The sequence below is a fragment of the Brachyistius frenatus genome, unplaced genomic scaffold (assembly GCF_029030835.1).
Source record: "Brachyistius frenatus isolate BFR_SWC_R1_liver_20210118 unplaced genomic scaffold, ASM2903083v1 Contig_2, whole genome shotgun sequence".
In the NCBI taxonomy this organism is placed as follows: Eukaryota; Metazoa; Chordata; class Actinopteri; family Embiotocidae; genus Brachyistius; species Brachyistius frenatus.
In genome coordinates this window covers 6,732,611-6,758,981 of record NW_027210601.1, presented here as the reverse complement: position 1 = coordinate 6,758,981, position 26,371 = coordinate 6,732,611, and the positions used below count along the sequence as shown (strand labels likewise).

Genomic DNA, 26,371 nt, shown 5'->3' with positions numbered 1-26,371 from the left:
AAGACGGGTATTCACTCATTATCCCGAGCTGTAACCTATTAAACAAAACAAGTAGACTTCAAGTTTCTCTATTGAATGAGTCAATAATTTAGTGCTGCGCTGCCATAAGGTTGAGGGACACACTAAAAACAGATTAAAAAAAGACAACAGTCAAAACTGATGCTCTGGAGTTGAGGCCGAGCTGTCCTGGTTTTTAGTCCTTTTAGTCTCTCTGGGTGAAGCTCCAAAAAAATCTGGATCATACATTGTTTCATGCAACTCAGTGGTTGTATAATTAAATTATTGAATTAAAGAATAAATTTGTAAGGCTGTCGTAACCTTGCACAATGTTTTTGCAGGCTGTGTAGGAATGGAGCATCCCTTTATGATCAGGTTTGGTAGAGGTTTTAAATTGATCTCCACTGGGTTCCACAGTAAAGAAACCAATTTCACGCCGTTTTTAATGAATAACGAATGAGGCTCAAAATGTGCATGTAATAAAACAAATAAAAATGTGAAAAACAGTTTTACCAAATTCTGACAGATTTTATTTTGTCTCATAAATAACACTGAACAAGCATCGTACAGTGATAAATAACAATATTTATACACTGTAAAATTCTCTGTATTACAAAATACAGTATATGTGTAATGCACTTGATACAGAAGGGGAAGTATTGCATTTCATAGCACCGAACACAACCCTTAACTTGACCCTTTAAGTTACCGTCCTTCTCCATAACAGTTGAGGTGTGCAGTTACATCCCAGATTCAGGTCTTGTGTTGGTGTCCATGAAATATACTTCCCTTAGGAATCAGTTGTTGCATAACTATATCTAAGTTAAGTAGAGCCCACCTGGGAAGAACCAAAGCCTTTTAAGTGTAAAACTGCTCATTTTCCCCCACAATCTCTAGTTTTTAAAGTCCCAGTTGAGACACTAAAGTAGAATGAAGCGTGTCCGCGGTGGCCGATCAAGTTTCATGTGTTTGATTTTTGCATTAAACATGGTAGGACGTCCACTTCCTTTCCACTTGCGAGCAGAGCAGCTTCTTACGTCACACTTTGTTTGTGGAGAGTCTCTTGTCAGTTCACACTTACAACGTGTAAACAGAGAAAAATGATTTCCGTGCCTTTAAAAAAAAGTGAGTAGGTGAGAATAGTGAGATTTTTTGTTGTTGTTGTTGTTGAGAACTCTAGCAGCCATGAATCACTCATCTCTCGCTACGTAAACTTTCAATGTTCAGGTCTGATGTTGAAGATGTTCATGTGACGGTAGTGAGAAGTCGATCACGATATGTAATCAACCGTTTTAGGGACTCTCCAAACAAAGTGCTCCAGAGGTGAGCAAGCTGTTCTGATCACAGATGTCGGTGTGTCTCGTGACACGTCTTTCACATCTAGGCAACGCAGAAATGTCCGTCAGAGGCAGCGGGAGGTCAAAGGCAGGTTGAAGACTGTAACACAAACCTGGGAAACGGTGATACTCAATCTTACAGAGAAATATAGATCGACTAACAGCAAATGCAGGTTTTTTTGTTTTTGTTTTTTTTCCACTTCTAAAAGGTTTACAAACAGATCTTTTAACACTGGAACTGAATAATTTCCAACACTTGGCTAAACATCTTACTGGTATATTTTTTGCTTTTCACTGTCAAACATTATTGCTAAATTCAAACAGGAAGGGGCCCTTAAACCAACAATTAGCATGAAAATAACTACAGCCTGTCAGAGGACCGACAGCATGGAATGTGTTTGGACGAACGTTGATTCTGGCTTTAAGAAGAAACAATTAGTACCAAAACGAAAGTGAAAAACAAAAAGTTGTGCCAGCATTAGAAAACAGGCTTTTGTGAACAATTACAGATGGATATTTCATAAAAGGAGCCCTTATTATTCCTCAACCAGACTTTGTCTGAGGAGCAGCATCACAATAAATGTAAAAAGAAAAAGTAGTATCACATTCATCACTTAGTGTCCATGTTGTGTTTGATTGTCAGCTTCTGAGACACATCCGATTCCACTTTTGATCAACCAAAACCCCTTCCTAGTTCATCTGTATGAAAATAATGCTTTTCTGTGGTGGTGGACTGTGCAAAGGAATCTACAGCATGACAGCTTTGTTGTTGTATACTAGAGCTCAAACACAAAAACTGTTCACAGGTAATCATCACCACCAATAAAGTCAAAAATAAATTCTCATGTAGCCTCAACTCAGGTGGGGCCAATGTCATAACATCTGATAAGCTTTATCAAATTATGGCACATCAAAAATAAAAGCCTCTTTATCTCGACTCGTGTTCTCTTCTATAATGCAAGTAAAACCTAAAAAAAAACACAGACTTAGGTTTGTTTTATTTTGTATTTCTGATTAGTTTGGTTTCAGCACTGAAATATGACATTCATGCGATTTCGTCACCGATCCTTGATGTATTGCACTAAATTGTCAAAACTACCATATTAAACAAAAACTATGCACTAATTCCTAATGGATAATCTCACTCCCAAATACATAAAAAAAAAAAAAAAAAAAAAAAAAGAAAAGTAAAAGAAAAGCTAATGTAAAATCAAATGAAAATTCATTATTAACATTTACAGGAATATTTGACATCTCAGTTTAACGTGGGAATTGTTCTGTTGCAGGACACGTGGCTCTGCTACCAAGGAGATGATCACACTGCACTTTCTCTAAACTTCCTGGCAGAAACGTTCCTGAGTTTCCTGCTGTGAAACCTGCTCTCCTCCCCAGCTGCTCTTTACCAAAACTGCACAAGCGCTAAAATGATCTCCGGGGCGGGCGAGGCCAATTCAGCTGATGTGGTCATAAGCCGGGAGAAATCACACAGCCAGAGAGGCCTGTAATGCTCGCTGAGAGCATCTCCCCCTTTCACCATAATCCAAAAATAAGACACTTAAAAATGAACAGGACTAAGAAGCCAAATCATTCAAAAGATATCAATAATGCCCTTGTTATTCATATTGTAAGTGAGCATTGGATGAAGACAAACAAAAACCCTGAAATAAAAACAAAAACCGTATGAAATAAAGGTGCATAGGTTGGCATTCGTTTGACACTGAAATGGAAAATCGATTCCTTGGTTCTCTAGAAAGCTCCAGATTGCACATTCATGATGATAGCGGGCTGTCACTGCCTCGCTATGCTTTTGAAGACTCACTCACGACGCCACCTCTGATATTTCTAAACATCAGAATTTCATTGACATCTCCTGTAACAGAGAAGATGTTAAGAAGTACCTCCATAAAAATAAAGATTAAAAAAAAAACTCCCAATATGATGTACCGCGTAACGTTTTTCATCCGCACCCGTTTTCCTCAAAAGGTGCATGGTCCCACACTTCTTTTAACACCGTACCGACTAAAGGCGCAGGGTTGTTGTTGTGTTTTTTTTCCTTCACATGGGCGGTCAGTGTATGATGTCATGACGAAAACTACACACTACGCCACCAGCGTGGTTTGGACACTGTCTGAACTCGGCGGGTTCCCTTTAAGTTATGCGGTCTTACAATTCAGTGAGCCAGTAGTGAGCGCTACGTCACATGCAGCGACCCGAGGTCACACCACGTTGATGCAGTTTCCACTGCCCGCTGTAGCCCTCTTGCTGCAGTAGGTGAAGCCGCTGTGATTGGTGGAGGAGCCGTTCATGTGCGATGACTTCAGCTCCATCTGGCAGGCGGCGATGGCTGCGTTGAGCTCTACCTGAGCCCGATGCACGACGTAGAACATCAGGCCGATGCTGATGATGATCTGTAGAACAGCACAGTACAAGAAGTGATGCCATTGTTTAAAAAAAAAAAGAAGAAGAAGAAAAAAACAACAACAACAACGTTTTGTTTACTAATGTACTGTATGTGGTGATGAGCCTGTAGGTCTGGTAATTACCCGTGGTCTACTGAACTGCGTTATACTCTAAAAGGTGGAAATGTATAACGGGATGAGGACAAAAAAATGTATAAAACCTGCATATATGCAAAACTTCCATTACGAGAGACACTTCGGCTGGGTGATACGAGACAAAATCAAACGTCATTGGACTTTTGACAAAGACCCCAATATTAATATTCCATCAGTATTGTCGGGCTGGCTATTGGTACTTTCACAAACCATTCACACGGTGAGATTTCTGATAAATAATCATCAGTAGTTTGGATATAATGACTGGATAAAGGAAAATAATAGAACAGCAAGAAAAGTCTGATAACTTCAGTTAAATTATATCAATTAATGCAGCCTTTAAAACCAGGAAAAGACAACATTTATACCATATCACGATATTAAAATATCTGAATTCTAAGACGATATCTAATCTCCCGATTTCAATACGAGACGAATTTATTCATTTATACGTTCAAACAGACTTGATCAGTAAAAACAAGTAACATCAAAATCAAGACAAGCTAACACAAATCGCACGAAAGCATTAAGTACAGGTTAAAGCGGATAGGCCGGTGAAAATGAATAGGTTTTTAAACGGATTTTGAACGTTGGTAAAGTGGTTGACGACCTAATTTGAAGAGGAGTGTTGCTCCAGAGTTTCGGAGCTGCAACAGAGAAGGACCAGTCGGACCGGGTCGCCAAGTGACCTTTGACCTCCGACCTTTATGAACTTGTCAAATGTTTGAGGCAGAGGCGTCCCCTGATCCCTCTGAGGAGTAAATGAAGCTCAACAGGTGTTTAGGATGTGGGGACAGTTTGAAATGACCTCTGGGTGAGCTGAACTGAATTGTGGGCGTGTCTCCCATGTCTATGTAAGGCTAAGCACTCATGCCCATACATTTATACAACAAAAGAGTAAAGGTGAGGGGTGGGGGAGGAGGAAGAGGGGGGGGGGGGCAACTGTCTTAGCTTTCGCACTAGAATACAGTATGATAGGCTTAGTAGACATGAACCTAAAATAAAAGAGGAAAAAAACAACAACACTCATCCATAATTTTGAGGGTGTCGTCCAACAACATTTCACTTTACTTTCAACAGCAAAAGAGTGGAGCTTCAAGCGCGACCTCGACAAGCGTTGTTCTCAGAAAAGAAGAACGGGTGTGTCGCCGCTTGTCTCTGTGTGCTCGATATCTTTATCGCTGCAATCATGACAAGTCAGGATGTAAAAGATTTTATAAGAACCCTGAAGCAAGACGCTCAACCGGCATTTCTCAGAACCAGACAGTCTACTTTTTCTTCTGCGTTTGTGCTGGAGACCGCCCATAGAAAGTATGTTTTTCCTGTCGCTATATCAGCGCTCTGGTGGACCAGTGAATCTGGTATAGGGTTAGTGATGGAAAGATTCTTTTATATGATGGAAAGATTCTTTTGTTTTTTTTCCTTTTTATGTACATATACATGTACAGGGTGGTGCAGTGGTTAGCACTGTCACCTCACAGCAAAAAAGGTTCCGGGTTCGAATCCGGTCCTGGGCCTTTCTGTGCAGAGTTTGCATGTTCTCCCTGTGCTTGCGTGGGTTCTCTCCGGGTTCTCCGGCATCCTCCCATCATCCAAAAACATGCACCTCAGGTCAGGTTACCTGGCGCCGCGCTAGTGGCAGCCTGCTGCAGCAGCTCCCCCCTGAGAGCCCCCCTGCTGTAGTGAAGAAATTTCCCCTCGGGGATTAATAAAGTGTATAAAATAAAAAAAAATAAAAAAATAAAAAATGTTATGTTATACTTTGTATAAACAGGAGGGATATGATGGGAAGGAAAGATTTGTCTCCCTCTTGTTTGCATTGTGGCTCCGGAAAGTCTTGTCGAGCAGGCTCCGAAGAGTTTCCTTTGTTTTCCAACAGTTATCATTTTAAAATGTTGACGAGGTTCAGAAACGTTTTTTTTTTATTTTGATACAAATTTGAACAAAAGTTGTAAAAAGAAAAAAAAAAATAAAAATAAAAAGATCACAACAGATAAAAATAGGAGACCTCGGTTATTTCAGGACTACTGAAGGTACTATGACCATCTGCTCACCTGCAGGCTGAATACGAAGTAGCCGCTGACGCTCTGCTCAGCGATGACGTCCTCCATGGTGCGAAGCGTGGTGCCCAGGTAGGAGTTGAGAAGCTGTGTGGGCAACAGACCCACAGACGAGGCCACCAGGTAGTTTGGCAAGGACACATCTGTGATCTAGAAATGAGAGCAGTTACAAGAAACATGTTTTAGACTTTGATAAAACGTCAACGATTAAAGTACACTGTAAAAAATAATAATTTGTATCACATTTTTAATTTTATTTGAAAAATAATAACACGTCTTTCAATGAACAAACCAATATTAATCCGCCATCATACATTCATATGCAGGATGAGATTAAGGGATTAACATCGTTTTGTGCATTGGTAGTTTATCTGAAACTATTGCATCTGCCTGTGGAACTGCTCCCTCTTCTCGTGCCATTTAAGTTTAGCCGTCAACAACTGTGGAGTTATACCAATAACATTTTAGAGCTAAAATCATGATTTTCAAAGGATTAAGCTCAAGCTAAATGACAGAAGGGGTGTCTTATAGTGCTGACCGATATTTATCGTCACAATATGAACATGCACTGCTGGAGACTGCCTGACGCGATGCATAAGCAGAGTCATTTGATCTACTGGCACCATGCATTCACACCGAGTGTGTGAACTTCTGACCTATGTTTAACAGGCTGGGCATTCATGTGCAGTTTGTTCAAGAGCAGCACGTTTAGAGCCATTTATTTCTTCATCTTTATTCAGTGGGCACATATTACTCAATATTTGTGGTCTATGTTGGCAGTGTACCTCTTAAAGCAGAAAATACTAGGAACTCTGTAGTTAATATGAACAGTTTTAATGTTACTTGCAGTTTCGCAAAAGAACACATTATTATAAATTCAGTCAGCTCCTGTATTAAACCAGAGGCCTTCAACTTGACCTATCTTCCAACACAGCAGCACAAAACTGTGAAATCATTGTTGTGGTCAACCACAGTATTGCCCCACACATGGCCGTCCAGTGCAGAAACACTGTTTGGAGTCCTGCTCAAATGAATTCACACAATTGCCCAAGTGATTCACACATCCTCAACTCATCGGCTGTGTCACAAACATTTTCCGAGTAACTTTACTGATTCAAAAAAACTGCACAAAAACAGGATCTTATTTTTTAAGAACGGTTTCTATAAATTCCTTTATTTTGGGGCACGATGGTAACAAAATCTGTAAGGTCCTGGTTGTGCTGATAAACAAATTCAGAGTACAATCTGGTGTAACGTCCTGGTCAGTATCTCATTTCATATCTTGGCAAAACCACCTAAATATAAACAAGTGTCTTTGATGCTGTCACCCTTGATCCCTTGATTAAGTGATGACATAAACTGATGTGCGTGCGCGTGTGTGTGTGTGTGTGTGTGTGTTGGCTGTGTGTGGACGTGACCTTGGCACTGTGTGCACTGTGACGACACTGTGGCTGATAGTGGTGTGTCAGGGGGTGTGCTGTGCTGTTGCAAGACGCTGCCTGTGCCAAAGCATTACCAGGCATTAAAAACATGTATGCTCAACCCAGTCCAAGTGTCTCCTCGCAGTGACAAATCCTAAACCCTCCCCTGTTATCGCACTGCACAATGATAATAGCCTAGATTACACTTCATAGAACACGGACGCTATCAAAACCTGGTTAATCAAGCCAATGTTGTAGTCCGGCCCGAAGTTTCGCGGAGCATTCCCCCCCCCCCCCCCCTTTTTTTTTTTTTTTTTTTTTCCTGTACAGTCAGTCAGTAACAGGCCATTCTCCTTGTAAGATTAGCACTGATGTGTCCACACCACGTGTCAGCACAATCAAACTGCCTACGGACGATCTCTGAGACTTGCGAGAGCCGCAGAAGAAAAAGGAATGCAGTCTCTTTCTCTCAGCCATCATCCCTGAGTTGTGAAGCACAAGTCCTCTGAAGTCTCTTCGCACCCGGGCATCCAGCGTGCAGCTGTCTTCTGTACGAAGGGCGAGTCATTGGTATTTTTATAACCGTGCAGAGAATTCCCACTGAACCTCCTACTTGCTTCTGCAAACCTGCGTATCAACATAATCTGCAAATTCAAGTGAAAAAAAAACACACTTGACCTGATTTATTCAGAGCAGCAGCAACGCAGGTCTGCCTTTGTGCTCGTAAACAAAACAGTAAGTAGGCTTTCTTGACTGTGTACATTTTAGGATTGTCATTGTGATTCTGTTTCCCTTTTTATCTGGATGCACACAGGGTTCATCCTTTGTAATGAAGGATGAAGCACAGGGTGTAATTAATGGTGGCACAAAAATATTTGCTTGTAGTTAGGGTCCAATAAATCACATGACAAATTCCCTATTTAATCAGCTCATTATGACAGCAGAGGAACAGAGCCGGGCTAGTGAGCAGCTGTAATAAAATACACATGGAGCGCTGAATAGGTCCACTTCGTCCTCAAAGGATTCACAAATATTTTTCCTGTGCTGTCCCATTGTTTTGCGAACTGCTGCAGTCTCTGTGTAGTTTTAGGTTACACTCTATAATGTAGCTCCATCTACTTCAGCAGAAAGAAGCGGGGGGCACAGTGAAATGTAGCCTCACCCACAGAAAGTGCTTACCAAGGGCAGAGCAGACACATAATTCCTCCGTGAGCAAGTATGCTCCTGGAAGTAGCCACCCACGGCCAGTTTCACTTTTTATTATCGAGAGGAAGATTGAACAGATACAATATCAGCTCGGCTTAGTAATGAGCTTCCATGAGATGTGTTTACAAGGTGTACAGTGAGGGTCTGAGCTGGGTTTGAAACCCCTCTGGAGTGGGCGGTTAAAATGTTGCAGTGAAGGAAGGTGGAGAGGGGGATTCAGCTTATTAGCCTGCTTCTGGGAGGGATGGCTTAACTCCCTGGTGAAGACTCCACCCTGACATTCACTTCTCCAACTGGAACAAGTGTTTCACACTGTGGTCTGTGTAATGAGTCTAAAGCACCGGTCTTCAAATCAGTAGATGGCAATTTACCCGGCAGGTCAAAGGAACTCTCAAGAGGAATAAAGGTTGGAGACCCCCCCAGATCTAAATCCTGATCTTCCTCCGGTTTCTTCCGGTGTTAATATTGATTCCGCTATTATTTTTTCGAATAAATGAAACCGCTAAATAGCAATAAGAAATGGTTATTTGTTTTCTGTCAATAGTGTTCTTTCTTCTCTCTCTCTCTCTCCACTCTCCCCTCACCCCAACTGGTGGAGGCAGATTGATTGGAGTGGTCCTCCATTATCATTCATTTGTTTTTCTAGCCTCATATCAAATGTAAACCTAACATTCACTCTCTTTTATTGCTGGTTTTGGTATCCACTAAGTCTTGAGTGGTGTATCTGGCTTTTTAGCTGTCTAATGCACCACCATGTTCGCCAGCTGGTAGCTGAATGTGTCTTTTTCCCATTTGGTGAACCAGAGTCAACCAAAACAGTAAAGTTGCCGGTCGAACAGATTCAGGTTATAATTCTTAGTGACTCCTTCCATCTTGTCACTTAATACAACGTTATTATACAAATATCAACTATAACCACTTCAACACAAATGCCAGTTAACTGCATTGAAATACAAACACCAGACAAAATGATGCCTCAATAAAACAGGTGCGAGTCTTTGAAGGAGTATTAGCCGACTCAACAAACTGTTGAACAAAAAACTACGTGGTATGTTAGTAAATCTGCGAGCCTAAAATATGCCAAAGGGAACAATCTCAAAAGTCACGACAATGAGTCAAACACAGACAAATTTTCAAAGACAAACAGCTGGCATGAGCTCAAACTAACCAGCAGAAAAATGACAAATGCAAACTGGCGTACAACAAAATATGACCCACTTTCAGTACTGCTTTAGCTGCTTCAAAGTTCCTTGCTTTGTTTGCTGCTTTCCCCTGTACATAATAATCCACAGCATGCAAAAAAAATATGTAAAGATATGTAAATATGTAAAAGGCTTTCAATTAGCTCGCCTTCTAATTTGACCTTGACAAACCGATTGTGGGAGACCAATAATACCAGTGGCCGTGACAGCAGTTGACCGACACAGTACGATGTCTGTCCTTTTGACTTTGGCACCTCATTTTCACCTCTGCAGAGTGGAACAGTAAGTGCAATGTTGTGACTGCTGTTGAAGCTTCACCAGTGATCCTGTCATGAGATTAGAGGGACACTTCAACCTTCGGACACAGAGCTATGTCCCAACTATGGAGCTTAAATTATGAACCAATGAAAAATAGAAGCCATGTAAGTCAGTCAGGCAAAAGAAATCCATCTGCTCGGTTCGTAGTGAATGTCCTGCTCAACAAAGTCTGTGGCCAAGTAAACTGCTGATCAGAGTGTGGAAATAATAAACAGGAATAATGTCTTTATCTTGACAGATTCTCTTATACTTAACTTTAATTTAAAACGGTAACTCCAGAGGACCATCACAACAGCCTGTAGAAAAACGGCTTTCTTTAACCTTCAGTTTCAAACATACGTAGATCTGTCATTGCAACAATTAAAGAACACACTTCAGCGTCAACCTTCATTAAAATTAATTTGCAAATTGATTTACACAGATTTTAAGGAGCTCCTCAGCTCTCAACACCTATTTATGGTATTTTGGTTCATGCCAGAATCTCTGTCAGCTCACGACTCGGCTCTAATGTCACAGCCCAAGCATTTGAATTTGAGATGTCTCTCAAATTCCAACTTACCGGTCAATGTACAAGTGCAGCACAAACTTTTACTGCCTGCAGTGATTCTTGCAACAACAACTCAGCTGATTATTGGAATGATCTAATCATGCGACCAAATGACTATTTTCAGTTATCGAAAGGTATAAAGGTCATTTAAACAGTAGTTGTACAGATACATTGCTGTGATACTGATCTCCAAGTTAACCTCAGACTTTCTGTCACTGCTAGGACAATACTTACATTTCATCCTGAATCTAAATATATCAACAAGAAATGGAGTAACTTAAGTCTGCAGCCAAAAATAACACAAGTTCAACTTCTTTTCTCTCTTCTACAGTAAAATGCAGCCCAACACCCTAATGGTTAAAATATCAAAGTCAAGATCTAGATTCAGCAAAAAAAAAAAAAAAAAATCTGCAATGCATCTGCAGTGCAATCCAGTAGAGTCTGGCAAAAATACTACATTTGTCAAACATTTTATGTCTAATCATCTGAAAATGTTGGAAAATTCTCCAGCTTCAATATGCCTCTGATACACTTTGAGATTTGAATGAGGTTCACAAAGTGGTTTACAAAAGTGGTTATGAAAAACACCTCAAATAGCCATCTCCTAAACGGAGAAATGCCTAATTAAGCCGGTCACCCCAGAAAACCTACTGGTTGTGCACCATACAATTACTGTGCTTGTGAAATGCACTTACGTCATCTTCTTTTTGCTTCTCCTGCCTCAGGCCCGTGCATCAACTCCTTCATGCTGTAAGCTATAAATGCCTTTCAAGCTCCCCACCTCGCATCCACTTTTGCACATTTGTGCTGCTGTTGGTTTCTGCCTTCGACAATATTTAGATTCTCGTCTTGACAGATATTTTTGCACAGACGCAGAACATTAGAAACTGCTGAAGTCTTAAACCCAATCTTTGAATACCGCATGTTAATGACTGCATTTTTAATCGTGCTGCTTTCTGGCATGTTGATAGTTTTATGATGTGCATTTAGCTTTGGAAATGAAGGTTCAATTAAAACTTAACTGGAATCAACACATTGATCTTCTTTTCATCCCTAAACACATTTCTATGATTGTTATACAGTATTTTAGTAATTTGAAAGCAATGCATTGCCTGAGATTCAAATTTTGCATTGTATGCCTTTTTGCACATAGATTTTAATAAACCATAAATACCTACACAGTGATTATGACCCTCAAATTAATTAAGACAGACAATCATCAGGTCACACTGTTTGTATATGATGTATATAAATACTTTGCACACAATAACAAATTATAACTCTGTAGTAACATGCTTATACATTAAAATATGCAGCAGGCACATACAGTTTTCTATTGTCCAAAAGCTAAAACTCAGTACTTTAAAGTAACAAATATCTTATCCTATTTCTCTCAGGCTAATGTTAGCAATTATACAATACTGTACATAAAAGAAAAATTCCTAAAAGAAATATTCCATGTGAAGATGTGACACTGGTGATGCCGTTCCAGCTCCATATGAAAGATACTGCATAACCTCGTGTAACTGAATAAAGTGTTAAGAGGCTTCTTTTTTTTTTTGCATCAATTTGGTTTGTTCTAGTTCAGAGGTCGATGCCTGAGTGTCTACAAGTTCACAATTACCCTCAAGTTGTATAATTGTTTAAATTGGCATAATATTTCTAATGTTGAGTGACCTCCCAGCTGATATCCCACAATACAGTGACAGACCCCATGAGGCTTTTGACCATTTGGAGGTACCAATGAGTTGACTGAGAAAGGTAATCAGCAGGTATAAATTATTCAGGCAATGTATGAAGGTCAAGGGCCTCGGGTTAAGTGTAGGAGGGCAGCTGAAAGCAATATGCTGACGCTGCTTAGCTCTATAACGTAGGTCACATGGTGTCTGTTGCCTTGACCAGTGACTTCAAATTCACCTTTGAGAAAAATGTCTATAGCTTAGCCAATGTAACATCACCAGATGTTTAGAAAAATATCGCCCCGAATGTGAAATGCTGAAATATGTCTCAAAGTGAGATATCGCAGCACTCCGTCTGTCTACACAAAAGAACGAGTTTCCTTTCTCGGGGGTCTGGCAAATGGAATGGAAACTTTCATTTCCGCTATTAAGACTGTGGTCTGCCTTCAATATTGAAGTAGCAGGACAACTACGATGCTCAATGCCTAAAATCCACGACAACTAAAATGTTACTGTCTGTTCCTGACTGGTTTCAGGCTAGTTATGATTTCTCCGAGAGTCAGTTGGCAATAAGAATATAACTTCCTTGTAAAATCCTTGTTGAGCCCTCCTCTAGGAGGGTAATGAGCTCTGCTCCTGGCTGGGACCTTTCTACTAAAACTCAGTGGACTTTACAAGACAGTCCGATGTCCTCGATAAAAGAAAATCTGGTAATATTGTTTCATACTCACCGAGAAAACTGCATTTTGGAGCCCAAAGGGTATGGGGGTGAGTCTCGCTAAGGCCACAATTTTGAGTCCACTTCCTCCTTCCACCACTCGTATGACAGCACTGAGCTGTTCACTGTTCCCAACTTTGTTCAGCACCCAGTCAGTCAACAGTCGTTTGCACACCAGGTGCGCCACGAAGGTCCCAACTAAAACCCCCACCATAACCAGTCCCATGCCGAGCACGAAGCCGTAGAGGTAGCCAGCTGCCACATTAAGAACAATATATCCCCATCCACATGGAAAAGACACAACGATCAAACCGACTATAAACAGCATGGCTCCGACGAAGCTGTCCAAGCTCTCCACCCAAAGCAGGAGGTCTTTGAGGTACTGGCGCACCAGGGCGACCGAGGAGAAGCACACGGCGGTCAGGATGCACGCCAGCAGGGCACTCTTGAAGCAAAAGGTGGTAATACAGCACGGGTGTCTGAACTCTCCACCGCTGGTGAAGGTCGTTCCCCCTGCGTCGCCGACAACCTGAGGGTCGCCGTCCGCCTTCCCGAGGCCAACTCCTCTCTCGTCGAAAGCGCTGCATATGAGGATGTCAATTTTGTCACACTCCTCCGTGGCAGTCCTCTGCAGCCAGCGATTCAGCTGAATCTGTGTCTTGCCCACTGCGTGCTTCACGAGCTTGGAGAAAAGCTGCACGGACGTGGCCCCTGACATTGACATGTTGGCCCTCAAAAAAAAAAAAAAAAAAAAAAAAGCTCTGGGGGACCAGCAGCAGGGCTCAGGTCAGCTGTTCGACCTGGAGACAGCTGTGATGTTAAGAGGTTTGCAGACAGCCTTTTAAATCCAGCGCAAGTCCATGTCGGACAGCGTTGATTGTTTTGAGCTCCGACAAGAGACAGGTACTCCTGACACTTTTAAGCAGATGTCTTCAGCAGCGGCAACCCCATTTCCCGTTGCAGTGAGACATAAAGACAAAACGAGTCACTCTCCCTGGCCATTACACGAACTGTCCGACGTGTCGAGAGTTTATCTCGGGTACACCAGCTGGGCACCGAGCCAGTCCGGGGATCTGAACGTGCCCGTCGTGTAGCCGCTGTCCCTCGCCATATTCGTAGCTGTCATCACTCAGGACGAGGTTTGAGTCGAAGGGATTGGAGGGAGCTGACAGGACAGGAGAGAGAGGACGGGACCGAGATAACAAGAGGAGAAGCTGCTGTGTTTTTCAGTGACTCCCTCAAAGTGTTCCCGTCCAGCTAACACACGGAGCACGCGAGGCTAACTTACTCCCGTCGTTAGCTAACTTAGCTGCGCGGATATAAAGTCCAACGTTGCATTTCAGACGCTAAAACCACCGCAGCTGGCCTTTCGGCTCCGCTTTCTGCCCGGACACCGGAGCGACAAACCGGGACGCGAGAGTCGAGTGCGAAAAAAAAAAAAAGAAGAAGAAGCCAGTCGTCGCTGTTTCTCTCCGGGTTAGGGTGTTTGTTGTTCCCCTCGTCGCCCTCCTGGTGGACGCTGTTGTCGCTGCTCGTGCTATTCACGCGAGCTCTGTTTGTGTCCCAGAATGCCAAGTAACCCCAGCCCACGTGACCAACCCGTTTGGCATTCTAAACCAATCGGAACGCTCCCGAGTGTCATCGCGAGGTTTCGTAGGATTTCACGACAAGCTGTGTTTGTTTTTGATCAATTTACCTCGGATGGTTCTTTGCTTGCTGGTCCGACGTGCTGCCACATAAGCAAAAATTAACAAATACGACCATACAGGTTTTTTTTATTATTATTTTTTTACTATTTTGCTTTAAAGCAATACAAGACAAGTTTATATTTTATAGTAAATTTTAACAAGGAAATTCAAAGTGCAAATAAATTATGATGGAGTCGTCATATTGATGAAAGAAGTGGCCCTTGTACATCCAACATTGACTCAAGAAAAAGTGCTCTAACATCCAAGGGTACAAATAGTCCAGCATAGAGTCCAAATTTGTTTTCAAGTAAAAGTAGCCTACATAAATACTATCATTTAATACGCTACTTAAAGGAAAAAGTACTCAGTATTATTTAATCAGTATTATATTATCATAAACACTATTATTATTATTATTATTATTATTATTATTATTATTATTATTATTATTATTAATGCATTCAAAGTCACTTGTCGAGGTGAAGCTCATTCTAAGGACTTTCCATACTGCTGGTTGGTTACACTTATATATCATAAAAAGTTAAGCCGATTGTAGCTATTTATTGATTAAATGATTTAATGTTGTGATTAAACAAGTAACTTAAGTTGTAAGATATGTATAGTGTAGTCAAAAGTTAAATTTAAAATCAGTATACTGTGTAAAGTAGCATTGGGGCACATCAAAATTGTAGTCTGAGTAGTTTTTCAGTAAATCCACTTGGGTACTTTCCACTATATTATAAAGAAAATGTGCTTGTAAACTATGCTGCTGATGATGATGATGATCTGTGCATGTAAAAGTCTTGCATTCAAAATTTTAGGCCAAGTAAAACCTCATAAGTATTAAAACATGTAGGATATTAGTAAAAGTAAACATTATGCAGAATATCTCCTTTCAGACTGATCTATTTTTCCATAATTGTTGATACTGGATTGTTACTGCAACAAATTAACTTGTAAGTAACATTGTGGTTAAATCAGAGATCATGTTAACTGCATTTTGCTACTGATAGGTTGCTTCTTGCATCTATATTTATAGGCTGCTGCTGCTGCGTCAAGTCTGAAATCTCTAGCTGTCAAATGAATTAGTAAAAATAAATATCCCTCATAAAATGTAGTAAATAAGAAATATACTGTAGCTCAAATAAAGAATAAATACCTCAGAACTTTAGAAAACCTAATAGTACTTTGGTAAATGTATAACAGGCCAACTCTGAAAATGAGCTGTGTGCAAATCACTTATATGGAAGTCATATCAAACTCACAAAACCAGATTTGCACATTTGTAATTAAAGGATATTTAACATTTAACATAGTGTAGGCAACAGCAATTACTATTTCTGTTGGAGTTTGTATACATATTCCCCTATATTATCCTGTATTTCTGAGTGTATAGCATTATATATACCCTGAAGGGAATCATCATGCTTGGCATGCTCACCATAAATTCATAATGAGGGGAATGAAGCAGACTGTATGTGCATTCATGCATCCATCACTGTTCATCGCCTGGGTCTCCCAGCTGTTGTTCAGGACAGCCTTTGTAGTCCTCAAAAAATTTTGCATTACCTCCACTGGTATCTCAACTGGTAAGCTTTCCAATTGTAGACTTGGTCTACTGATCACATGAAAAGCTTTTGACTTCAAAATGCTAGGTTTTGCTGTAATGTGACGTTTGTGTGCTGTCAAAACCCTCCACTAGATGGAACAGTTGCACAGTTTTACAACCAGCCTGAGATGCTTGGAAGGTTTACGCTTCTCACAACAGAATTAAAGTGTTCTGATGGATAATTATTATTCTTTACCAATCTGACAAAACAAATTAATTGTCAGATTTAGCTGAGTGACATGAACATTTATTATAGCATAAATCATTTTTTTGAGGCTAATAATAAGCCCGGTTTGTCAAGACATTTTTGTTGATTAATCTTTAAAAACGTTTCCCCACATGTATCCTCCAAATTGCTGCGGTTGCAATAAACGTAGTTTTAAATGTTGGTATGTTGTGGACTTTAATTTTGGAATAAGTCAGGCACTGAAATTAAGTGACTAACTAAAATCCTGATCTTTATTGTCATCTGACAGGAAAATAATTCTTACAGAGAACAAATTCAAAAGTAGCCGACTGAGCAAACCTTAAGAAACAGGCCAGGAAAATATTTCACTTAAAAAAAAATGCCACGTGATTGAAATCACTTAAAAAAAAAAAAACTATACCCTGGGGGGCTCTTAGGGAAATAGAGAGAACATTATAAACCAATTGTTTTGTTCAAGCTGAATTGACCTTTTGTCTGGCCTTTGTACATTTTACAAAAAGTTCGCTATTTATAGCATTCCTCAGGCTTTTTGTGCTGCTCATGTGGCTGTATGGCTACAATAAACATAAGCTATGTTTTCTGAATGTCTTTTACAAAAAAAAATGTAGTCGAGCTAGTGAAAGTTTATTATTAGTTTGTGCACCACGATTTTAAAGTGCAAAACAAAATGTACATGATTTGACTTTGCGAGCACAGTGGTATAAAGACAGAGGGAGCCAGCACACTACAGGAAGTGTTGATATTTATCTTGTCAAAATAAAAGCTCACATCATTCAGAGTTATTCATAATTATGTGTCGCCGTGATTAGGTTTATTGCAAAGAACTGCCTCAAAATGATCCGCAGAATAGTCATATTTGGGTTTTGAACGTGTGGACCGAAATGATATCAGAAAATGTCAGGTGTTTTTCATCACTCTGTAAAGCGAAGGGTTAAATTATGACACTTTGCTTTGGAAATCGTCTCTCGTTCAGTCTCACTTCACAGCGGCACGGAGTGGATTTTTTTTTTCTTTTAGTGACAGAGATCTGATAAGAGGTTCAAGCGGACACATTTCTCTGCACTTTACACCTGAAGCTAAATTGTGGATGATGGATTGTTCAGAGGAGGTTCAATCTGTGTCCGAGGAGATCATCGCTCAAATGGAGCTTAAAAAAGGAATGTCCATTTTCATTGATGTAAGTATACATCTTTCAATCCTCATTTAGAGCAAAGCTTCAGACTTAGGTATCAACACTCCTTTTGGCGTATTTGCCTAACTGCTAAACTTAAGTATAATGTAGGATTTTAATTTATTTTTCAATTAGCCTACCATTTTATTCGGCCATAGCAGAAAGACATTAAACAAAAACTACATGCTCTACCGATAAAAACCTTTTTTTGATTACAGCTGAAGAAATCATGTTAACTAAGTTGAAATTATTGCAAGCTATCCTTGGAAGTTGTGGCCCCCCTTCGTTATTATCGCTCCTTTTCTTGTGAAGGGTAGGGTTCCTTGCTTCATTGAACACATTAATTTTGACATGGCTGACCTTTACTTTAGCTATTTGGTGTAAGGATTTCAAAGGCCAGCTATCCATCAATGTGTCTATGTTCAAGACCAAACACTAAGTTCATTAATTAACTAAAATCTATTTGGTGTGATTGAAATCAGGCTTTTGCTAGTGTTTAATGAAAAAAATAGATAACATTCAGAACTTTTTAATCTAAAAAGATAATCACACGTTGATTTATCAAAGGATATGTTTTCTTGAAATACCAACCACATATAATGAGACTGTCGGAATCTTGATAGCTCACTCACGCATGATGACAATTGCAATATCAAAATCTTCGTAGGCCAGTGCATGCATATTCATCATCATCAAGTGTGTCTCTCTCAGGAGTTTTACCTCTGCTCTTTCATGCGCTGCCTTCTGCCTCTTATGTATCCACCTTCTAATTATATTCCCCTCATTCCTCCACGCTTTCATTCACTTGTAACGTCTTAACCTTAAATCTGTGAGTTTCTTTCAGTGATTATAGGAATACAGGGGAGCATGCAAACAGAGGAGCAAAGAGTTATTAACGGTGGAAACGGCATCCACCAGACTAAATGGCTCACTGGTGTCAAACAGGTGCTCTCTCTTCTGGTGCTGAGTGACAGGGAATGAAACCATCGCTTGTTTTCAGAGGCGAGTTAGTCAACAGGGTGTTGCTTCTGCTGTTTGTTGACATATTCTGCACACTGAGCTTTAGTGCCAGTGTGTTGTGTGTCATTAAAACACACAAACTTGCCCTAAGCAGTCATCTCATCCTCGAACAGTTTGTGCTTTTATTCTACTGATGCTGTGTGGTGCTGGACTCCCATACCAATACCTTTAGTGTAATAAAGTATGAACTATCAGTTTTGTTTTGTTTTTAAATTTTTTTGGTTTAATTCATTTGTTTCATTAATTGAAGATGAAAGACTGATTAGGATGAGCTGAGGTTTGAAATAAGATGAGACCCAGTCATTCATCTAAATAATGGGTTAAAAGTTGATAGCATGAGTTTTCCCATCAGCCCAAAGATGATTTTAAATAATGTATATTGTCACAGGTGCTATCATACATGAGTTAATAAGAGCTGAAAGAGCACTAACCTTAATTTTAGAGAGCAGATGTGATTAGAGCTGCAAATGATTGTCACTGCTTGGCCAGTTGTTTTTTTTTAATAATTGAATAAAGTCTAAATATTTTATTCAAAAAACATGTCCTATCACAAATTTTTAGAACACAAGGTGGTACCTTTTTCTTTTTCCCAACCAACAGTCTATTACATTTATTATAATTTAAGAGCGAAAAAGCAACAAATCTACATATTTGAGTAGGTGGAAACATCAAATGTCTGCTTGAGAATACGGAATGAATACAGAACTGATGACTGATTGTTTTAACTTTGCAATTAACAATATTTTCTATTACATATTTATTCCTCATTTTGTTGTTGTGCACAGTGGTCTTGAGGAGGTATTGAATTAAACTGACTGATTAGATAAATGGTGGTGGATGAGAGACGGAGACGGAGGAACAGGGTTTAAATGTGAGTTTTAAGCAGCACGAGAGGGAACAAAGACTGATTAGCAGGAAAGAAAAGAAAATTATGTAAATCAGACCACAGGACAGACAGCCAAGAGCTTGAAGATGGTGGCTGGGTATTTTCTATTAGTATTTTTACCTGTTTGTAGCTACGGGCTGCAGTTCTTATAGCTGGGAAACTCCACAAATAAAAGGACTATTCCCAGTTTTAATTTAAAGTTTTGATCTTGCCCATATTGTAGATATAGATTTATCTTATAATGCTGCCTGTTTAGATTCTTCTTCATGAGTAAAAATATGACAAGAAGAAAGTGGGCAATGCTATTTTAAGGTGGGTGGTTTGAGCCTTTTAAAGCTGATGTGGTCATTGCCACTCTGCCTTTCATCTCCTCTGGACTCTGGGACAGCGCCATCAATAATTTAATGACACGCTTGCAAGTGTGATCAATGACCCCCACACTTGTGCACACACACACACACACACACACACACACACACACACACACACACACACACACACACACACACACACACACACACACACACACACACACACACACACACACACACACACACACTTATTTTAACTTTGATGATGGGTGACCTCTCTCGATATCCCTCTTTTTCTCCTTTCTCATTACAGATTTTACGGAGGGCCGATAAAAACGGTAAATATTGCACCATCCGACTCATTTAAGAGTCTCGCACAAACACACTCTGATCTGTCTGGGACATTACTACAATCCCTGTTTCTCATGTGTGAAAACAGATGTTTCTCAATGAAATTCTGATCATGACTTGCTGCTGATACTCTTTCAGTTTCCATGGAAACAGGAAGCTGATCATGCCCACTGAGGTTCAGTATCAGAGCATTAATGAAGGGAAACATCAAAAATGTTTACTATTTGTGGATGCTTTTATCATGTTAGTCCATGCTAAATGATTTTGAGGTGCTTAACTGGAGGTTCAAAGCAAATTCTGGATCTACTTTACAAGCACTGTCTTGTGTAATATCATCATCTCATGCAGGAAAAGCATTCCAAAAATATATAGTTTTTAATCATATTAAATAGGGACAGCAAACACCAAAGCACAAAGGCAGGCAATACAAAGAGAAGATGTGAAATAGCACTGTAAATCTCAAGCTTTTATGCCACACAGGCCATTTTCATTTATTTAGGCTTTTTTTTTTTTTTTTTTTTTTTTTTTCAAATTTAATGTCTGCAGTAAATCAAACTATCACAAGCAGCTGGTTAGGTTAGCTTAGCATAAAGACTGAATAAAAGAGTAACAAAAGGAGACAATGCAACAAAATACAAACACAAATGCAGAGTACGCAATAGATGTTAACAAATGGACAGCTGTAGTAGTGGAAAGATGCCTCAATCGATCACTATGTGACCCACATTATACGTTCAAGCAAGTTTTCTTTTCCAAAGATATTTAAACAGCTCTGATTAATTTATTTTTTTTAAATAACAGTCAAAATCAAACATTTGATCAGTTTTATCAGTTTTATGAATCAGAATTGTCCACATGGCATGACATGACATGCTCCAAATAGCCGTCCCACGCTGTGAATGATTTGAGGCCTTGACAAGAGACATCATCCCACATATTTATTTACTGCTGCACAAACAGCTGCATTTATGTCAAGCCTGTTTCAAGCTTTTTTTCTGAGCTCATTGACAGTGAGTCATCGCATGTATGCTCGATTTATGTGTATGTGTGTGTGTGTTTCTTCACTCCCACCATCTATAGCAACATGACAGCCATACCGAGCATCAAATCCAGTCAGAGCAAGACAGCAGTCAGAAGTTAAAGATCAGCCACCTCATGTCACAAACAGAAAGACACCACTGCAGGCAGAGCTGTGTGAAAAACAAGTTGTCAGTGGTGTGCTGTCTTCATTTTGTCAGAAGATATTTAGAGCTCCTCGTTTTGATATTCTGCTTATTTTCAACTCATGAATATTTTATAAAGCTTTTGTTCTTTTTATAATTGCAGAACCTCAAAGCATAAAAGTGACTGATTGTTTGAGATTACTTGAAGTTAGTCCAATGTAACAAATGCTGATGACCCTTAGAGTTCACAGCGTTGTTAACCAAATGTTCAAAAAAAAATTTCCCCTGCAGTTTTTTGTCATGTTTTATTGCTGTTTTGTCTTCATGAAAGGGAATTATATGTGCACAGTCGATACAACTTTTGCAAATGAAGCCCCTACATTTTATAAAATGCTTATCTAAACTATCTAAAGTCACCTTTTTTATTAGCACCGGACTGAAATTCTTCATTCATGTTATTTTACCAATTTTACCAGAATGATGAAGAATGAAAACTGTGCTCCTGACCAACTTCAAATCTTTTTGCTTCCATGATACATTTAATTACATTTCGTATGTCTGACTAATGCAGAAACAAACCTTAAACAAATGTGATATAAAAGAACGTTTAGAAAAAAGCTTTTCTGATACTTTACTGAGAAGATTTGTGCTTTATCCCCAGATGACGGAAAGCTGTCGTTTGATGAGTTCAAATCCTACTTCTCTGATGGAGTCCTGACAGCTGAGGAATTGAAGGAGCTCTTCCACACAATCGATACCCACAACACAGAGTAAGTCGATTAATTGATTTATTTTCTCACAATTATATTATACATGGAGGACGGGTCGAGATAAGGGTGATGGAAGAGAAGTAAGTGGTGAGATTTATACCAGCGTGTGCTTTATGTAAATAATGAAACTGTGGTGGTTGCTTCATGTTTGAGTAATCAGATGACTTATGTTCCAGGCTAACATTACCATGTGATCCACGTGTGCATAAATCATAATCGGGATACGGACAATACTATGGGTATGCAGGTGTGACCTCTGCTCCTGTCATGTAGTTAGTGAGTCGGAAGGTTTGACAAAACAAAGCCCATAATGAGAAACTGATCTCCACCCCGAAAATCATTGTACCGTCATTGGTGTTACTATAAAAAGTAATTTGCAGTTTTCACCTGGAATGACAGCTGTCACAATCACACCACTGTGCTCCATCAAAAACTGAAGGCACATGTGTGTGAGTGACTGTCTCAGTTTCAGTTATATAACAGAGCAGCAGAGAAAATACAAGCAAAGCATTGTGTTGCACCTGTTTTAGTGCTATTTAACAGATCACATTTCTCACTTTGGTGTTTTGCTAATGGTGCGGTTGGCGAGTATCTGTCTAAATCCTGTCCAGACATACCTGCTACAAAACATTAACACTGACATCCTCTCGGTTTGTACGTCCAAACACTGCAAAGAAAGTTGTATAATTAGGGATTATTATGTCCCACATTATATTTGTTAAACAGGAGAGAAATGCAGTCATTAAAAAAAAAAAAAATCACAGTCTTAGGTTTTGTAAATTCAACTCACTGTGATTTTCTAAGAGCTGGAACAAATGGATACAGAATATAATGACACTCTAACAAAGTGGAACAATGATTTTTTTTTTCATCTATAAAGCAAAGTAAGGGGATAAAAAAAAGTGTGGTCTGTATGTTAAGGAAGCTGAGATCAGAGTGAGGTTTAGGTTAAAGGAGGGGTAAGGCATTTCATTATTGAAGGTCAAGGTGAGGTTCAAGAGAAATTACGGACTTGGTGTAATTTCTTATGTGAAAAAAATAATGAAATTGTATTTCCAGAGACGTGGATGTTTTGCTATCAAGTACAATTTCCTTTCAAATCATCCTCAACCTCAACATTCAGGCTTTGTGGCTGGTGTAATAGAAGCACGATGGTGGTCGTCATCTGTGTCACCTGAGGCAAACAGGCTGATTATTTTAACAGTGTTTAGTGAGCATCCTCACTATGATGTTCATTAAAATGTTTACTTAAGGAGGTGTGCCAATCGTGTTACCTCCTTCATTGGTTTAATTAAACAGTGTTTTGCAATCAGAGAATAAAACACTCAGAGTCACAGCAGCTGAAGAGGCTTTATAAAGACCGAATTTATTTCCCTAAATAACTGCTACTACAAGTGCAACCTTATCAGATCAGATTCCCTCTTACCTCACCATTGCCTCATAAAATGATCACCTATCTGCATTTATTCAAAAGTTTGAAATCTAAATTGATATGTTTCATCAGTTTAAGGTAAGGCTGTTGTCATTTTTATGCCTCCATGTTGATGATAGCAGTGGCATTAGGTTTTCAGGTTTAATGTCCATCCGCCTGTTCTTCTGCCCTATTCTTCAGAAACACATTGAAGGAATTTAATTAAATTTGGCACAAACATCTGCTTGGACTCAAGGATGAACTGATTCAAATTTGGTGATCAAAGGTCACTGTGATCTTACAAAACTTTGGTTCATCTACTACTTCCGTGGTGGACGACAGTGGTTTGCAATGCAGATGCAAACTAAAAGTAAATATTTCAAAAGAGTACCTGTCATAACCAACGATACAAATGTAAATACTGCTTTTCAAAATGCTCTAGGAAAAATAATGAGATATTCAATCAGTTTATTGATGATTATGAACAACATCATGATTTTATTTGATAATGTAATTTTTTTTATCTTGATTATCTTATGTCAAATGAATAATTAGATGCACAAACAAATATATATAGTATATTACTAACTCACATACACTTGCATCCACTTTATACAAACAAACACACATGTTGTCATCTTCACCATCTCTGTCACCACAGCCATCATCACTGTGCTAAATCATGGGCTTTCTTTAACAGACTCCGTGTTAAACCAGAAATGAATGCGGGCCTCCTTCTGTGAAATGAACACAGGGCGGCAGATGGTAAAGTTGTTAGGATGTCATTTGCAAGTCTCAAATTGGATCCAGTATTGATTAAAGAATGAGTCACCGAGCTGTCAGGTCTGCCTGGGAGGCTGGAAGACCTGCTCAGGTTGATGTCAAACACCAAAAGATTATTTAATACTTCAAACTTAAAAATATAGAGTACACTGCATGAATTCATTCAGCAGATAATGTCCCTTATGTGTCAACAGTCCAGGTTCAAGCTACACAAGAAAGAGCGTCATGGTCTGTCAGTCAGTTTAGTGTCTAACTTCTGCTTTCTTCTTCTGTTCATGGCTTTCCTCTGTGTCTCTTAAGTGTTTTCTCCTGTTTGGACCAATTGATTGCTGCAGCATTTCCTCCTGTGAACAGCAGCCACAGCATGTGTGGAACAGAGTTAAAACCAGTGAAATTCCCCAGTCCCTATCCTTCTAGCAAGAAATAAGAAGTGTCTTTTGTGTCTTTTCAAGCTTGCTGCACAGCTGATTCGTTATCTAATTGTCAGCTTTGAAATATTCATTTCACCTCTCCTTTCCGTCACTCTGTTTCAGCACATATACAAGCTCAAACCTCTCCAAAACACACTCATTCATGAACATTCATCACTAACAGCAAACATTTCTCAAGGGTTTCCATATAAGAGTTCCCTGTCTGGCCCACTCGCCTCTCACTCATGCCTCTGGGGAAAACAACAACTAAATAATTAATTACAAATTTGACTCGCTTCCATTTGTTATCAACATATTGATTCATCAAATCAAACTCTGACCAGGAAATGTGTTTGCAGAGAAGAAAGATAAGCCTGTGCCCTCCTGTCACCTGGAAAACATTACTGAGGAATCATTTTTATTAAAATATGCGTCTTGTTCTTTTTGTTTTGCAGCAATGTGGACACGGATGAACTCTGTGGTAAGTTGAATCTCCACATAAATAAGAAAGACTTTTAATATCAGTAATTAACACGCCTCACACTCAGGAGCACAACAGACTCAAACAGTATTTGACATTTTCCCAGCACGAAGACAGAAACATGTTAGCTGTGGTCACATGCTCTATGACCAAACCCCTACAGGCTGTGTGACTGAGGTGTCGCACCAATGCAGCTTCAACAGAACATCTACAGCCCTGTCCTAGTTGCTTGACTGACAAAAGGTTTATTTTCTTTCTCTTTTCCTCTTTTTGGGCTGTTTTGCTGTGAAGAGTATTTCTCCCAGCACCTCAGTGAATATGAGAATGTTCTGGCTGCCTTAGAAGACCTGAATATGTCCATACTGAAGGCGATGGACAAAACTAAGAAGGTAAGATGATAGAAAATGAATGACATTGGAAAATGACTCACTGAGGTCATAGCTACTATCAGTATCTGTGTGTCTCTAATATTTTCTATCAATATTCACATATTTTCCAAGCATTCACTTGCAGATTTTAGAAGTTCTCCAGACTGCAAAGTTTTCAATTTTTTTCTAGTGCTATTTAGACTTCTCATATGAAGCCCATTCCATCTGCATATATTTGGTGCTTTTTTTTTTGCTGTTAATGTACTAGTTGGAAAGAGTGGAATTAGAAGAGGATTTTTGAAGCTAGCGGTGTGGTTAATGGGAAAAGATCCATCCTTCATAGTCAGTTTTCCTCTTCTGTCAGTCCATTTAAGGTGCGAGGCTTCAATACTGGCTCATTGGGGATGAATCAAATACCCTTTTTACACCATATGGTACATCTCAACCTAACTCAACTTGACTTGCCTTCTCTGGTTTTCCATCAGGTGTCTGTACGTGGTACCTGGTACTCTTTTCCGTGTCACCTCTGTCGAGGTTCCAACTGAGCTGAGCTGATACAGTACTTAAAAGATGACGTACAAACACTGCTGTCCAATGATTATATAGAGAGAATTATCACTAGAGTCATTATTCACTGGACATCCTGCAAAAACCTGCCTTTGTTAAATATCCAAGTTATCAGAGCAGCCACAATTTTTTTG

At 39.5% G+C, this 26,371-nt stretch overlaps 2 protein-coding genes across 2 annotated transcripts in view; one reads left to right on the top strand and one right to left on the bottom strand.

Annotated features, from left to right (window-relative positions):
* Positions 1–515: 515 nt before the first annotated feature.
* tmem64 (transmembrane protein 64) lies at positions 516–14,608 on the bottom strand. The gene is made up of 3 exons (XM_069697052.1): positions 13,054–14,608; positions 5,944–6,099; positions 516–3,742 (listed from the first exon to the last, which is right to left on the bottom strand). Exons 1-3 carry the CDS (start codon positions 13,762–13,764, stop codon positions 3,551–3,553), a joined length of 1,059 nt encoding a protein of 352 aa, XP_069553153.1. The 5' UTR covers positions 13,765–14,608; the 3' UTR covers positions 516–3,550.
* Positions 14,609–17,461: 2,853 nt separating this feature from the next.
* necab1 (N-terminal EF-hand calcium binding protein 1) overlaps positions 17,462–26,371 on the top strand; it is a 30,058-nt gene continuing 21,148 nt past the window's right edge. The window contains exons 1-5 of the mRNA XM_069697076.1: positions 17,462–17,722; positions 20,247–20,271; positions 22,109–22,217; positions 25,277–25,302; positions 25,594–25,691. Coding sequence (XP_069553177.1) covers positions 17,633–17,722; positions 20,247–20,271; positions 22,109–22,217; positions 25,277–25,302; positions 25,594–25,691 — 348 coding nt within the window. The 5' untranslated portion in view covers positions 17,462–17,632. The remainder of the gene's footprint in view (positions 17,723–20,246; positions 20,272–22,108; positions 22,218–25,276; positions 25,303–25,593; positions 25,692–26,371) is intronic.